The sequence below is a fragment of the Heloderma suspectum genome, chromosome 5, assembly GCF_057233095.1.
Source record: "Heloderma suspectum isolate Gila_16-S chromosome 5, 16-S_ref, whole genome shotgun sequence".
Lineage (NCBI taxonomy): Eukaryota > Metazoa > Chordata > Lepidosauria > Squamata > Helodermatidae > Heloderma > Heloderma suspectum.
Genome location: NC_139462.1, coordinates 165356419 through 165372775, shown reverse-complemented (window position 1 = coordinate 165372775; position 16357 = coordinate 165356419). Strand labels below are relative to the sequence as shown.

At 47.5% G+C, this 16357-nt stretch overlaps 2 protein-coding genes across 9 annotated transcripts in view; both read left to right on the top strand.

Annotated features, from left to right (window-relative positions):
* Positions 1–16357, top strand: part of METTL6 (methyltransferase 6, tRNA N3-cytidine) — a 41543-nt gene that overhangs the window by 8152 nt on the left and 17034 nt on the right. For 2 of the 8 annotated variants that reach the window (XR_014792308.1, XR_014792307.1), the window contains exons 4-7: positions 118–288; positions 579–720; positions 1835–2604; positions 6356–7725. Coding sequence is in view for 4 of the 8 variants with exons in the window: in XM_084858196.1 (XP_084714322.1) it covers positions 118–288; positions 579–720; positions 6356–6504 (462 nt within the window). In the remaining 4 variants the exon portion in view is untranslated. Of the gene's footprint in view, positions 1–117; positions 289–578; positions 721–1834; positions 2605–6355; positions 7726–7765; positions 8670–16357 lie in introns of those variants that run through there. The other 6 variants (XM_084858197.1, XM_084858194.1, XR_014792310.1 and 3 more) reach the window with 5 other exon arrangements.
* LOC146344783 (uncharacterized) lies at positions 9302–10448 on the top strand. Its single transcript, XM_084858199.1, has 2 exons — positions 9302–9697; positions 9928–10448. The coding sequence occupies exons 1-2, from the start codon at positions 9383–9385 to the stop codon at positions 10363–10365; spliced, it is 753 nt and encodes a 250-aa protein (XP_084714325.1). The 5' UTR covers positions 9302–9382; the 3' UTR covers positions 10366–10448.

Genomic DNA, 16357 nt, shown 5'->3' with positions numbered 1-16357 from the left:
GTTCTATGTTTCATGCGTTCCTGGTACTACGTTTCAAAGTCTTAACTTCTAAAAGTGAAATCAAATAATTTGATTGCAAATGTTTCTCATCTGAGAAAGAACATTTTCCCTTCACAGCAAAATCCTTTATATGATACCCAGAGATGCAAAGTATTCCAGTGTGACCTTACCAAAGATGATCTTCTGGAGAATGTTCCATCAGATTCTTTGGATGTTGTGATGTTAATATTTGTACTTTCTGCCATTCATCCAGAGAAGATGCATCTAGTTTTGAGCAATATTTATAAGGTAAGGAAGCACATCTTAAATAACAGTACAAATATATTAATAGGGAATCATAAAAAATGTTTAAAAAAGCTGATGTAGAGGGAACAACTATGAAAACTGAATTCAAAGGCAACTTTTGTAAGATTCTTGTAATCCTAGAAGTGAAATAACTAGTGTGTTTGACCTGTTATAAAAATATATCTGAAACAACTGAGCTTCAGTGACACAAAATGCTCCATTTTTATTATATTGCACCATGTTTCTATTTTATAAAGCTCAGTGCATTTCTGTGTTACATATTTATCTGTCAGGTGTTAAAACCAGGAAAATGTGTGCTGTTCAGAGATTATGGTCTGTATGATCATGCAATGCTGAGGTTTAAGTCTGCTAACAAACTTGGAGAAAACTTCTATGTGAGACAAGACGGAACCAGATCATACTTTTTCGCTGATGGTGAGTCTTCTGGCTCTGACTTTTTGTTTACGAGTTGCTTTCTTAAACAACTGTATGGTCTTGTGGGGTTTTGCTAAGTGTGAATCATGGGATTCAGCAGTCATTTCTTTAGCATTTGTACTGTGCATGGTGCCTTACAGTGTTTAAGAACATAAGAAGAGCCCTGCTAGATCAGGCCAAAGGCCTATCTAGTTCAGCTTCCTGTTTGTGAGAGTGGCCATCCAGAAGCCTCTGGGAGGCCCACAAGCAGGACATGAGCACAATAGCCCCCTCCCACTGTTGTTCACTTTGATCCTGGAGGTAGCCTATAGCCATCATGACTCATAGCCATTCATATCCTCCGTGACTTTGTCTAATCCTCTTTTAAAGCTGCCTTAGTTGGTGGCCATCACCACATCTTGAGGCAATAAATCTGTTTGTTCCTAAGTCCACTGGGTCTTGGTGATATGAGGTGGAGGGAGAGCATTTGAGGTGTGTATAGAAATAAAATAAATAAATAAACCAACAAGCTATATCAGAACAAAGTAGGAAAAGGGGCTGTAAGATTGATATGACAAATAGGCATGTGAGTGCAGATGTTAGGACAAGACAAGGCCAAATACTTCTTGTAGAACTGCTTCTTAGACATAAAAGGATTTAAATTAAAGTTCGTTGAGGTTAAGGAGATGCGCTCCTACTGTTTTTGAGTGGCCATTAACCAAATGTAGATGATTATTTTATTTACTTAAAGTTCAGCCAATTGAGAAGGAGAGAAGAACAAACTTAACTATGACATTCGTAATTTCTTCAGAAAATAAAGTGTAGAGATTGTGAATTGCCCTTTGTCCTCTTCTCTATTTTGGCCTGGGAGGGATCCAAAGTGGGTTATCTCCTCCCACTCACTCAAGAAGGCAGAGCAGCATGTGACCTCATTTGCGCTCAACCCTCCCTCGGTAGGCTCCGCCCCTTGTTCTTCTCTGCCTTTGCTCAGGACTGTCACAGGAACCCTCTCTTCATTCTCTTACTGCATCTTCATAGACCGATTCCTCTTCCCTTTCTTACAAAGGTATTTTTATTCCAATTCCTTTTCCCTACCTCTTCTCCTTTGTTTTTGTATATCCCCCTCAACAAAAAGCCCAAACCCTCTTCTGGTCTTTTTTCCCTTGCTGCTTTTTCTCTCTCTTCTTTCTCTGGTGCATCCCTCATTATGGTACCAACCGGGAAGCACCCATTCTCCAAACCAGCAACAAAGAACGGGCAACATGTGAGAATAATGAAGTGGCAGCATTCAGCCTCTCAAGGTGCCCAGCTGCTAAGGCAGAGGTCATCTCTCACCATTGGCTATGCTGGCTAGGGCTGATGGGAGTTGCAGTCCAACAACTTCTGGAAGGCTACAAGCTGCCCATCCCTGTGCTGAGGGAACTACTCCAGTGAATCTTCCCAGCAAGCTGATGGAGCCAACAGCAAAGCATCCAGAGGCCTTACTAGAGCTCATCTTGGAGCCTGCAAGTCCAAGTCACTACCACGATCAGGACCACTTTCAATGTGACTACTAGGCTCTCTTCACATCTGGCAGGTGAATCCTTTCCATAGTGGAGGGCAGCACCCCATCTCGGGCTGTTTCCAGTTCTTGCCAAGCTGCCTCAGCCTCTTCGTTTCTGGAAAACAAAAGTATTACCGGGAAGTGATGGACTCTCCATCGCTGGAGGTATTCAAGCAGACTGGACAGCCAACTGTACTGAGTAAGGGGTTGGTCTCAATGGGCTAAATGGCCCCTTTCCACTCTGTGATTCTATGACCGACTCTGACCACCTGATGGCGGCAAAGGATAAAGGATGTGGCTGCAGAGATGCTTCCTTTATAAAATGCAGATCTTCAAGAGATTCACAATCACTGACACTTCAGGTAAGGGCTTCTTCTGAGATGCCTTCTGATGGGATCCCTGCATTATTCATTTCGCTTTGAAAAGCCATTTGTTTAAAAAATGAAGAAGTCAATTATCAATGAAATTAAGGATGAGCTACTTCATGAGAGGCATGTTCAATGCTCTCATAAAAAGAGCAGGCATCTCTTGTTTTCATCTAGCTCCTCTCCCAAGTCTGAAAGAAAAAGGAGGCAAAGGGCCAAAGCTACATTTAAATGTACTACTATCCCTATCAACCTCTAAGAATCTGGCAACAAATCCCCCGATTCCCATCACCTTCCATCAGGTAAAAATCCTGGCAATCCCAGGCATCGCTCAGATAGAAACTAGAATACCGAAACTGTCCCTGTTTCATCCCAAGCATCTTCTCGTCCCTGCAGTTCCAGTATCACACAGAGATTTCATTTTCCCTGAATCCAAAGATCCATGGGGAATAGTTCCTTTCCTAGCAACTCTGAGAAGACAGTAAAGTCAGAATGGGTACAGCCTTGAGCAGCAAAAGGCCAGTAACATAACCAGGGTGGGGAGCCAGTTTTTGACTAGGTCCTCTGCAGGCCGGATGATATTTGTGGATATAGCCACATCCACTGACATCGTAGCCCCGATCTCAAGCCATTTCTCCTTTCTCCATGTTGAGGGAGGCATGGAGTTCTGTGCCTTTCTCTGCACAGAGAAAGGGGCTCGGACAGCACTGGGAGGAGCAGCCACTCCTCCCAGCACCAGCCGAGTTACCAACGTCATGGGCTGTGCGTTGTCCATCATGCACATGGACGCAGCCATTTGGGAGGAACAGCTGCTCCTCCCAGCGCTGCTGAGTCCCTGACTTTATGTGCCTCGTGTCATCCCCATGGGGGTGGCATGCACCATGCGAATGGACTGAGCTGGACTTGGGAAGAGCAACCACTCTTCCCAGCACTGGCCAAGCCCCCGGCTTTGTGCGATGCCCATTGTCCCTATGAGTGCGCTGCTCCCCTTCCCAAGTGGCACACAGGGGAATCCCCACTGTTATCTCCAATCTGAGATTGGAGATAAAAGCAAGGATTTTTCCTGGAGGCACGGTTTGGATGCCAAGCCCCACCCCCTGAAAGAATCAAAGGAGGCTCAACAGGCCAGCTGGGAAGCCTCGATTGGCCAGATTAGTCCCACAGGCCAGTGGTTCCCCATCCCTGCATTATTCCTTAGTCCAAATGACAGTGAACAACTTCAGTTGACCCCTTAGTTGATGCTCCAGTTGCTTATTGCTGTTAGGAGCAATAGTTCCCAAAGATGACGATGTGCTCTTTAAGGATTCAGGAGAGCAAAAATTAGACTGGGCCTGACAAGGCCTCACAATGCATCACTCAGGAAAGCCAGAGGTTCTGTACTACTGCTAGAGGAGGTGATGTAAGATCCTAATCCAGATCCACTTCGAGTTTGTAGATCTGTCCAGAAGCTCTCCAAATCATTTATTTTTATAGCAGATGCTACTTTAGACTCAGTTCAAGTTTTCTAGTAGAGCCATTGTGGCAAACGTAGTAGCTAGAACTTCCTTATGACTCAAACACTGTAATGTAGACACTGCATCCAGATCAAATTTACCCTCCATTCCTTTCAAAGGATCATGGTTTTGGGGGGAATCTGCTATCAAAGATGTCCTTGTAGAAAACAAACATAAATGCAAGGCAATGCCTACAGCTCAGAAGAGAGACAATAGGTGCTGGTCAAGACTCTTCTTGCCTCCTCTTGCCCTCAGAAGTCTTCCTTTCAAGTAAGAGATTTCAGTAATTGCAAACTGTCATGTTCCAGGCAAAAAAATTCCCTTGTAGAAACTAGGGGCTTCCTGCACCTCCAGAGGAGGTGCCAAATAAAAATTGAGTAAGTGCCTGACTACTTCTAGCTGTACAGCCCCTGTTCCTAGGAGGTCAGCAACAATTTTAACACTGCTCAACTCCCAGTAGTAGGAAGGTTGCAGCATTTCCTGTCGATCTGGAACGCCTTGACCTCCAACCAATGGATTATAAGGGCCGTCTGGGACGGATGCAGCTTAGAATTCCTAAAAATGCCCAAGAACAAGTTTTGTCCCTTCCTGACCTCCTGATCTTCAGAAAAACAAAAAAAACCCATAGATTTAGCCATTTCCCACCTCCTAGAAACAGGGGCTATAGAGCTAAACAGGCGCTTCCTCAGTTTTCTTTGCAGTCCCCGAGAAGTGGGGGGACTGGAGGAAAATATTAAATTGAAAGTACATAAACAAATTTGTGATTGACAGAAATCACATCTTTTACATGGAAACACCAGCCATTATTTGAGAGGCAATTCAGTCAAGGGACTTAATGTCATCAGTGGAGCTCATAGAAGTGAAGCACCATGTCTAAATCCATGTATCAGTACAAAGCCCTACCCTTTGGTCTGTCCTCAGCGCCCCAAGATTTATAACAATTTACATTTACACTGATTTATGTTCACAGTGATTGCCCTGGTGGACTTCCATATTCCCCTGACTTGCCTAAAAAACCACAGCTTCCTAGTGAATCTTCAAAAGACTCACATGCAATCTTCTGTACAAATACAACATTTAGGGGCCAACATAAATACAACCTAGGGTACATTTCCCTTTCACAGGAAAGGATTACAAAGCTCCAGACAGTTCTCAAGCCCCTCTTAGTTTGCAAAACAGCAGATCCGATGACACTAGCCCACATTCTGGGCCTAATGACCTCATGTATCTATTAGCTTGATGGATCAAGGCATGTTTTGCCTTGGCCTATAAAACACATTGCCTCCCCAAACCACTTAACATTACAGTATGCTCTGCTAGGGGGGTGGCTACATCAGCAGCATTTTCCACAAAGGTACCCATAACTGAGATATCCGAGTTGCCTCACGGTCATCACCAAGCACCTTTATGAGACATTATAAACTAGGCTCTTGACTCCTCCACAGAGACAGCCTACAGTTTGTTCGGCCTCCATCTTAATACAGCCACCTAGCCACCGAGGGTCAAACATAGCTTTTCTACATCCCATTTAGGATACCTCCCACACCAAACAGAGAACACTGGATGCTCACTATGAAGTTTCCTTCTGGTTTGATGTGGGGAGGCTTCCCAAGACCACACCCTAACAAGCATCTAGTGGCTGTACTCACATACATTCTTCCATTTAAGCTTGTAGTTTTCCTACAACCAGGTATCAGTTCCTGTTGTCCTACCTTTCTCAATTGTTGTTCTTACAGAAAGCTTGGATCTTTCACAGATCAGAACCTGGGACGGAGTTTACCAAGAGGAAAGCTTTTCCAAACCTGGAGCCCTCCAGATGTTTTGGACTTCAACTACCATTAGCCCCAGCCAGCATGGCCAATGGTCAGCAGTGCTGGGAGTTGTAGTCCAAAACATCTGGAGGGCACCAGGTTGGGGAAAGCTAGTTTAGGGGGAAAACCTAGGTCACATGCTTCTCTGCCTCCCTGAGTGAGTGGGGGGAGATAACTCACTTTGGATACTTCTGCACACCAGACCAGAAGGAATTTCTACAGTGAGTAACCAGTGTTCTGTTTTTTCAGAATTTTGAATTCTTATTTTTTTTTAGTTGCTTACTGCAGACAGTCTACGTTACCTAGAGGCTTCTGTCTCTGCTATTAGAATACAAAGGCTTTGGCAGGGTTTGTTTGAGATGATCAACCTGCATATTTAGGATCTCTGTCATCTCATGTTTGCATATCCATATTGTTAAGACTTCTTTTCTTTCTTCTCTTCAGACTTCTTGGCTGAACTTTTCCTGTCTGTGGGATATGAGCAAGAGGTCAATGAATATGTGCTGCGTGAAACTGTGAATAAGAAGGAAGGCCTGTGTGTGCCAAGAGTTTTTCTCCAAAGCAAATTTCGAAAGCCTCAAAGGGAAACATGACTTTTGCTGATTGGGAGCTGGACTGCTGAAGTAAGTGGTTGTGGTTAGATGTTATGCTAAACCATGTTTTAGTGTTATGAGAATTTCCAAGCCTGCCAACAGGGCTTCCCTCTCCTCCCCTGGTGCAACTATGAGGAGGAGTTTGGAAGCTTCCACTTTTGTTTTAGATTAACCACAGTTTAATGTGTCATCTGAAATCTAAACTGTGGTTAATCTTAACAAGCCAGCTTCACAAACTAGTTTGAAGTTGACTCACTGACTAGGTTCACACAATTACCACAGCCCACCAAGGCTTATTTAAGTCATGGTGGATTGTGGTACGTGCTGTCAGCCATTTGGAATAGTCAAGCCATGGCGGGCAGTCTCCATGGTTTATCGTGTCATGTGAACCTCGCAAGGGTGGCTTATGTGAGAGTTAAACAACTCTTGCATAACCCATGGGCTGTTTTAGGGTTATGTGAGGGTTGTTTAACCCTCACAGAAGCCACCCTTGCTGGGTTCGCACAACATGATATGCAACCATTCCCCATGGTTTGAATATTCAAAAGGGTGGGCAGCACACACCGCAACCCACCGTGGCTTAAATAATCCATGGTGGGCCATGGTGATGGTGCAAACTGACCCATTTTCACTAACCATAGTTAAGATTAACCATAGTTTGTCTGGGTTCAGATTACATGGCAAGCTTCTCACAGTTGTGCTGGTGGAGTGCGGGAGCAATGTGCGAGCCTGAGAAGAGGCTAGGCTGATCCTTGTAACACTAAAGTATAGTTAAGCGTTACATCCAAGCCAGCTCAGTATATAAATGTTCCACAGTAGTGTCTTTCATTTGATTGCATTATCACACAGACTGCTATACCAGAGAGACTGATTCTGTTTGCCAAAGCTGCTCTCTGTTGTTTTCTTATCTTTTCTGGAAGTGAATGACCCTCGGAATAAGGGAGTAGGATACAGAACTGAGAAGCCACCGTGTCTGATCATGGCTCAGGTTTATCTACTTTACAGCTAAGCCTGATGATATATTGTTTCAAATAAAGTTTGTTCTGCTTTTAATTAACCTCTTCAGGAACAGGAGGAAGAAAGTTCAGAAGTTTTTAAATTTCCTTAAAGAAATGTCATTGTCTATTGTAGGATATGCATGAACTATAAATAACGTGTTTGATTACTTTAGATGGATTTCCTCCCATGTTCATTCTTTCTCATTTAAAGTCTTCAGTAAGCAATTTTCCTGCAGTTTGAATTCATTGCAACTTGTCTATAGATATTCAGCGTGCTGGAGCTTCTGATGAAGGTGCCGTATGACATTCTACTGTTGGAACTGTTGTACAGCTGTTGGAGCTGATGTACAGAAGAGAGAATGGGGGGTGGGGGCAGTGTGCAGTGACTACAAGAATAGTCTCTAACCTCTTCTGCACCTCAATTGGAATTCATCCCTTGTTCTTCTGAAACATGCATCCATTTGTGGTGTGGCGAGAACCAGGGCTAGAGTGTTTGACATTAAGTTTCTTATTATCTCTTGGCCTACCCTAGCTCACATGCTTATTGTAAGGATGAAACAAAGAGAAACTCCATGTATACAAGTCTGAGCTTAGGAGAAAAGTGGGATACAAATTGGATGGATGTAGAGGCTGAAGTACAAGTGACTGACTTGACTGGCTTCTCTTTTTAAGTAAGATGGAGGAGTAGGGATACAGAGGAGAAACCTAATTAACTCTCAGGGATGAACTGCAAAGGAAGGTACTTACATACGGCCAAAAGGATAAGGCTAATCCCAAGTAAAGAACAATTATGATGCATAGGTATGATAGACAAATTACCACATAGTATAATTTAGTTACACTTTTGAAATCAAGGTAGGCAGCATAGTAAAAGGGCATATAAACTTTTTCAGTGTGTGAAATAAAAGGATGAACTTCTAATGCAGCCTTCCCCAACATGCTGTCCTACATATGTATTGGACTATAACTCCAGTCATCCCCAGCTATCATGCTAGCTAGGGATGATGAGAATTGTAGTCCAACATGTATGGAGAATGCTGGGTTGAGGAAGGATATTCTAATGTATCCATAATCATCATGTATCTTGATGACTGAGTATGGAGCCAGTGTATGGTACTTATTCCAAACTAATTCCTCTAAGAATAAAAGTGAGGGAGCTTACCAATGTATGTTTAGTCTCCATTTTGTTTGAGACAAACCCCTTAAAGCAGTGAAACACAGCATTGCATGCAACGTGAGAAAATAATGCAAGGGATCTTAACATGAGTGTAAAGGCAAAAAACAGATTCCATGTGTCAGGATGGAAACTGAGCCCATAGAGCCTCAGAGCAGTTCTGATTCTGAGGAAGAACAGCAGTCCGTGGGAGAGGGGCTCACTCATCTCTCACAGGCACAGCAGCAGGGAGAGATTCCTCCTGCCAGCATTCCTGGGATAGAGAGTGACCCTGGCAGTGAGAGAGCGCTGGAGGGGGGCTTGCTGGACGCTTGGCGCAGACACAGGAGGCGACGACAGATGGAGGGCACCAAGAGGAGGCGCTCCGCTCGTTTGGCGCTAAAACAACGGTTGTGTCCCGAGGACCCAAGGGAAAGAGGGAGGACCTCTCCGTAGCCCATAAGTTCAGAGTCTTTCCGTGGTTCCCCTTCAAACAGAGACCAACTGCCTTACCTGGAGCTTAGGCTACTCTGCTATCTATCCCCAGTGCAGTTCCTTGCTAGTCGCTAGTGATTAGTATCTGAAAGAGTCATAAAGTAATAAAGGAATAAAGCCTTGGAAAGAATCCTCGTCGTCTGTGTCCTGAGTTGGCTATTGGAGAGTACTGCAAGAGGCAGCTGGGGCACTCCTGACACCATGAAGTAACTCCTAATTTTCATTTATATTAATGCGAGAGCTTGGTCCCCGTTCCTTTTTTTTTCCCTCTCTGCTCCTACTGCCTCTGGAGGCTGCCATGGACTCAGCGGTGCAAGCTCGCATGCAAGAAAACCAGGCTCTAAGTGATCAAGAGGCTCAACTGATGACTGCTGTACGGAGTCTGCAAGCTGCTGTTCAACCCCTACCACCTCCAATTCCCCCCCGCCGCAAGTGCCCGGTGGCTCTGCCAGAGAAGTTTTCTGGTGAGAAAGGACTTTTTCAGATTTTCCAGGCCCAATCGGAGCTGTACATGCGCCTACGACCTGAGGATTTCCTGACAGAACAGGTTTGTGTGGGCTTTATCATTAACCTACTTTCAGGCGTGGCAGCTAGATGGGCTTCAGGACTTCTTCTTGCTAATGACCCCCTGCTCGGGGACTATCAAGGTTTCATGACAGCGATGGCCAGATTTTTCGGTGACCCCCTGCGCAGATGGCTTCTCGGGAGATTCACCGCGTCAGGCAGGGCAAGGACTTAGTTTCTAGCTACGTGACAACTTTTCGCTTGCTGATGCAGGAGTTACAGTGGAATGATGCCATGCTGGTGGCTCAGATTTTGGATGGTTTGAACGACGAGATCTTGGATGAGTTGGCATGCACACCTAGCCCGCCTACTTTGGAGGACCTCATCCAGACCCGCCTCCAGATAGATAGTTGGCTAGAGGGGTGCCGGCAGACCTGGTGGGGTGCCGGGGGCCGAGACTTCCCTCCTCCCATTCCCCCAAGTTTCCTGCCCCCACCCCCCGCCCCTGCGGTGGGGGCGGAGGAGACCCCGATGCAGCTGGGAGCTACCCGAGCCCCACTGCCGCCGGAGGAACTAGAGCGGCGGCGCATGGAGTGCCGATGCTTTCGGTGTGGAAAGCTGGGATATTTCGCCAAAACCTGCTGCGCCAGACCCGCAACCCCACTGCCTCCCCCTCCTCTCCTTCCCCCTCCTCCTCCTCCTCGTCCCTAGGCCTGACTAGGCTGCCCCCCAAGTCTGTTGGGGGTCTCCAGTGTGGGGGTTGGTTCCCCACCAGGTGGGTGCCTTCCGCAACCCCTCCTCACTCTCCCTATTGCATGTTCACCTCCGCTCCTCCCAGTGGGGTGGGGTGGAGGCCCTAGCTTTAGTGGACTCTGGGGCTACGACCAGTTTCATGGATGAAATGTTCGCTCACTTCCACAAGATTCCTACCCTGCCTCTTCCTGCCCCCTTGGCAGTGGAGACCATCGATGGGCGTCCTCTTTCTTCAGGCGCAGTGACCCGGATTACAGCTCCACTCACTCTGCGTGCCCAGTCCCACGTTGTGCAGATTCAGTTTCACTTGGCCAAGGTTCCCCAATACCCAATCGTGCTGGGTGTTTCCTGGCTCTCTAAGCATAATCCTCAGATTTCTTGGGGGCTTCAGCAAGTGGAGTTTGCGTCTCCCTAGTGCCGGGAGCATTGCCTCCCGACTGAGGCGCCAGTCCCAGCCCAGGCCTTAACCCTTTCCTCCCCCTCCTCGTCTGCTTCTGGCAGTTCTTCAGCTACTGTGATCCTCCCAGAGAAGTATGTGGCTTTTTGGGATGTTTTTGACAAGAAGGAGGCCAACCCTCACCGCCCTTTTGACTGTGCCATTAACCTCATTCCTGGGGTGACCATCCCTGCCAGCCGGCTGTATTCGATGTTGGAGCTGGAACTTCGAGCTCTGTGGGAGTTTTTGGACACAAACTTCAGACGTGGCTTCATTCACCCCTCCTCCTGCCCCGCCTGCACCCCTACCATGTTTGTGTGCAAAAAATTGGGAGAACTCCACCTGGTGCATGACTTCAGAGTATTGAATTCGGTCTCGATCCCCGACAAGTACACCCTCCCCCTCATACCCCAGATGCTGGAGCGCTTGGGGCGAGCCAAGATTTTCACACAGTTGGACCTGCGTGGCGCCTACAGTCTGATTCGCATCTGGGAGGAAGATGAGTGGAAGACCTGTTTCGGCACCTAGTACGGAGCATATGAATACCTAGTGATGCCGTTTGGGCTCGCCTGCGCCCCCCCCCCACGTTTTCGCGTTTTATGAATGCCATCTTCCGGGACTATTTGGACACTTTCCTCATTGTGTATCTCGATGATTTACTTATATTTTCTGAGAACCCCCACACCCATCAGCACCATGTCTCCGCCATCCTCCAGCGCCTCCACGAGCACCATCTTTATGCCAAGCTGGAGAAAGGTGCGTTTGACCTAACCTTTTTGGACTATCTTGGCTACATTATCTCAGCTGACGGTATCAGGATGGATCCTGCAAAGGTCCAGGCTGTCCTCTCCTGGCAGGCTCCATCCACCAAGAAGGACTTGCAACGTTTTCTGGGGTTTGCAGATTTTTACAGAAAGCTCCTGCCCAGCTTTGCTCGGCTGACATCTCCTCTCACAGACCTCCTTAAGGGCAGGAAATCTCCTTTTCATTGGATGGCATCTGCCCAACAGGCTTTCGAGGAACTTAAGAAACTTTTTAGTTCTGAGCCGATCCTGTTACATCCCGACCCGAGGAAGCCTTTTGTGGTGCAAACTGATGCCTCTGACTTTGTGGTGGGGCGTTGCTTTTTCAGCCAGATCAGGCGGGCTGCGGGTAGCAACCCTGCGCCTATCACTCCAGGAAGCTGAACATGTCTGAGAGGAATTACACCATCTGGGAGAAGGAACTGTTGGCCATCAAGTCCGCTTTGGAGACATGGCATCATCTTCTGGAGAGGGCACAGCACCCAGTACAAGTTAGAACCGACCATCACAACCTCGAACATCTTCAGACAGCCCGTGCCTTAAACCAGCGGCAGATTAGGTGGTCGCTTTTTTCCCCCCGGTTCCACCTTAAGATTTGCCATGTGAAGGCCTCCAACAACTTACAAGCAGATGCTCTTTCTCGTAAGCCGGACCTCCAGCCAGGGGGTGAGGGAAATCTCCCCCCTCTGATTCTTCCCCCCCAGAGCCTGGCGGCAGCTGTGGTGCCTCACTCTTGGGAGGAGCTTATTCACTCTGAACAGGCTCAGGATGCTTTTGTCTGCACAAAAGTGGAGGAATTGGGGCTAGCCTCTGCCCCCCCCACTCTACCCCCTTCTCTTTGCGAGGTGGCCTGCTTTACCATTCCGGCCGGGTCTATGTGCCTTCTAGACCCTTCTGCGAGAAGGTCCTCCATCAGTGCCATGACTCCCCCACCGCTGGGCATTTTGGCTTCGCCAAGACCCTGCACGGAGTGACACGGGATTTTTGGTGGCCTCGTGTGTGTCAGGACATCAAGACCTATGTCGCCTCCTGCCCAACCTGCCGGCGTGCGAAGGCCCCCTCAGGCAAGCCCACAGGCTTGCTTCACCCCCTGCCTACCCCCTCAGGACCTTGGAAACTGCTCTCCCTTGACTTTATCACTGACTTGCCTCGCTCACACGGTAAGACCACTATTCTGGTGGTGGTGGATTTGTTTTCTAAGATGGCCCATTTCATCCCCTGCTCTGGGTTGCCCACAGCCAGGGAGATGGCGGAGCTTTTTTTGGCGCATGTTTCCCAGCTCCACGGATGGCCCGAGGGTGTCATTTCGGATAGGGGGCCCAATTCACTGCCCATTTCTGGAGGGAGCTACTTGGGCTTCTCTATGTGACGCTCCGTCTTTCCTCCGCCCACCATCCACAGACAGATGGTCAGACCGAGCGCAACAATGAGACTCCGGAGAAATATTTGCGCTGTTATGTCAATTACCAGCAAGATGACTGGTTTTCCTTGCTGCCTTTCGCAAAATTTGCTTATAACAATGCCTGCCATGCTTCCACCCGCCAAACTCCATTTTTTGCCAATTTTGGTTACCACCCCAAGGCTTTCCCATCCACCCTAGCTCCCTCTTCGGTGCTGGCGGCCCATGTGTTTTTAGAGGAGCTGCGAGCGGTACACCACCTCTTACGGGACTCCCTCGAGCAAGCCAAGACAGCCTGCAAGGCCTCTGCAGACCAGCGGCGCCAGCCGGGTCCATCTCTGCAGCTGGGGACTGGGTTTGGTTGTCCACCCAATACCTTCCCTCTCACTCGCCCGCAAAGAAGCTCGCACCTCGCTGCACGGGGCCTTTCCAGATTATGGCCCAGATTAACCCTGTTGCTTTTTGCCTGGCTCTCCCCCCCTCCATGAAGATCCATTCTGTATTTCATCGGTCTTTGCTGTCCCCCCTGGTTTCTAGCGACCCTCATCGCTCGGCTGGCTCTCCCATACCACCAGTGCTGGTGGAGGGGGAGGAGGACTTTGAGGTCGCAGAGATTCTGGACTCCCGCCTTTCTCACGGCCGCCTGCAATATCTGGTGGACTGGAAGGGGTACGGGCCAGATGAGCGATCCTGGGAACCCGTGGAAAATGTGCATGTTCCATTGCTGCTGAGGCGCTTCCACCAGCTGTACCCCCACAAACCCAGGGCCCCAGGGGAGGAGCATGGGGGGGGCCCATAGGAGCGGGGATGATGTCAGGGTGGAAACTGAGCCCATAGAGCCCCAGAGCAGTTCTGATTCTGAGGAAGAACAGCAATCCTTGAGAGAGGAGCTCGCTCATCTCTCACAGGCACAGCGGCAGGGAGAGTTCCTCCTGCCAGCATTTCTGGGATAGAGAGTGACCCTGGCAGTGAGGGAGCGCTGGAGGGGGGCTTGCTGGATGCTTGGTGCAGACGCAGGGAGCGACGACAGATGGAGGGCGCTGAAAGGAGGCATTCCACTCATTTGGCGCTCAAACAACGGTTGTGTCCCGAGGACCCAAGGGAAAGAGGGAGGACCTCTCCCTAGCCCATAAGTTCAGAGTCTTCCCATGGTTCCCCTTCAAACGGGGACCAACTGCCTTACTTGGAGCTTAGGCTACTCTGCTATCTTTCCCCAGTGCAGTTCCTTGCTTATTCGCTAGTGATTAGTATCTGAAAGAGTCATAAAGTAATAAAGGAATAAAGCCTTGGAAAGAATCCTCATCGTCTGTGTCCTGAGTTGGCTATTGGAGGGGACTGCAAGAGGCAGCTAGGGCGCTCCTGACACCGTGAAGTAAACTCCTAATTTTCATTTATATTAATGTGAGATGATAACGGAGGGCCTTGTGAATAGATCTTCTGCCATTCTGGGTCTATATTCTGATGGCCTACAACAGGGGGGCTCATAGAAACCCCTCCATGTGTTCAGTGAATGCACAGAGGGGTTGTTGCAGGGATGTACGGATTTTGTGAAATCCGTTCCATCTGCATTTCACGGATTATAGGGTGGCTTTCATTCCATCATCCGCTCATTGACTGAATTGGATTTTTCCCAATTTCCCAGATTTGCGCAAATTAACACTTGCGCAAATCCCCCAAATGTGCATTTTCATGCTTTAGTCAATGGAGAAAATGTGCATTTTCGGCTGGTGTTTTTTTTTTAATTTTATGTATTTTTCTACAACTAAATTTGTGTAACGTTCTAGAAAGTAAAAGAAAACAGTCTACAAGTCCATGGAATCAGCCTGACTGGGGAAGAGCTGGTCCGCTGCAGAATCTGCAGGTCAGATTCTTAGAAATCCAAACGGATATGAATCCACTGCAGAGTTCTCTGACATCTCTAGTCTAGGCCAGCCTTGCCCACTGCCAGAACCAAATGCTGCCTCCCCACCTTCCCTGATGAACATCCAATAGATGTTTGTGAAAATTAGTTCTCTGAGTGCACAGATCTATATGTGGAGAGCTCCTCCACTCAAGGAGGCACCGTGATTCGCCCATGTTCCCTGTAGAGTTTAGGAGAATTTGTTCTGCTGAATATCCACTGGGCGTTTGTTGTGGAAGGTGGTACATGGCTAGCACTTTGGCCCCCTCCATGCATTCTTTCCACACATGGAGGAGATCATGTGTAACTCCTGTGAGCAACTGTGGCCCTCCAGATGTTTTGGACGACAACTCCCATCAGCCCAAGCCAGCATAGCCAATGGTGAGGGATTATTATTATTTATTACATTTCTATACCACCCAATAGCCAAAGCTCTCTGATTGGTTTACAAAGATTGATGATGGGAATTGTAGGCCAAAACATCTGGAGGGCCACGAGTCACCCTCACCCCTGCCCTAATATCTTCCATTTGAATTAAAAACCTGTACCAAACTATTTTTAGAAGGTTTTTATTCCTGGCGCTTAATTCATTAGGTGGCGCCATAGACCAGGCTTCCATGACCTTCGTTCAATAGAGAAAAGTCAATGAATTCTCTACCCATCTTCTTGAAAAATTAGAATAGCCTCCTCCCGCCCCTGTAAATTGTGTCATTTAAAAAGAGATTAAAAATTAGGCGTTTACTTAATGCAAAGTGGAAGCAAAAGACATATTAATTTAGGGTAATGTTCCTTTGTATGATCCATAGGGGGGTAGGGCAAAAAGTCTTTAAATTGTACCTCTGTGCCTTCAGTTGTGAAGAAGTTATGTTATCAAACGGGAAAGGTGAAGCTTAATTTTGTAATGTTAGTTTATAGGAAATAATTACTGTACACTTTGTGGAAAATAGCCTAACTTTCATGATAGAATGCTCTTGCGGGTCAAAAAATCTCCTGCCTAAGGCTGGCCCTACTATTAGGCGGAGTAAGGTGGCAGCCGCAGGTGGCAGAGGCAGGGTTGTGTGGAGGGGGCAGCAGTGGCAGCCTGCTGACCTTTTCCCTCTGTTGGAAGACAGAGCTGTGTCTTTTCCAGACAACCTGCCCTGGATCCTCTAAGCCAGCCTGCTGTCCACAAGTCATGTAGAGGATGCTGTCCTATCACCAGGACTGAAGTAAGATTCAATACTGAACTATTGAATTTCCTCTAACTCAGCCCTCCTTAGGACATTAAAGGTTTTGTTTACTTTTCATCATGCAAACAGACTATAAAAGCCCAATCTGGAGAGACCAATAGAACTGACTCTAGCCATAAACAAAAAAATTAGTAGCCTTTAAAGAGTATGATAGTGTGGAATATGCTTAATAGAAAGGAGTCT

Bases quoted from the DNA above. Each gene is read 5' to 3' on its own strand.
- LOC146344783 (XM_084858199.1), top strand. From the start codon at position 9,383: ATGCGAGAGCTTGGTCCCCGTTCCTTTTTTTTTCCCTCTCTGCTCCTA. The intron at 9,698-9,927 runs GTTTGTGTGGGC...TTGCTGATGCAG, and splicing joins AGGATTTCCTGACAGAACAG to GAGTTACAGTGGAATGATGC.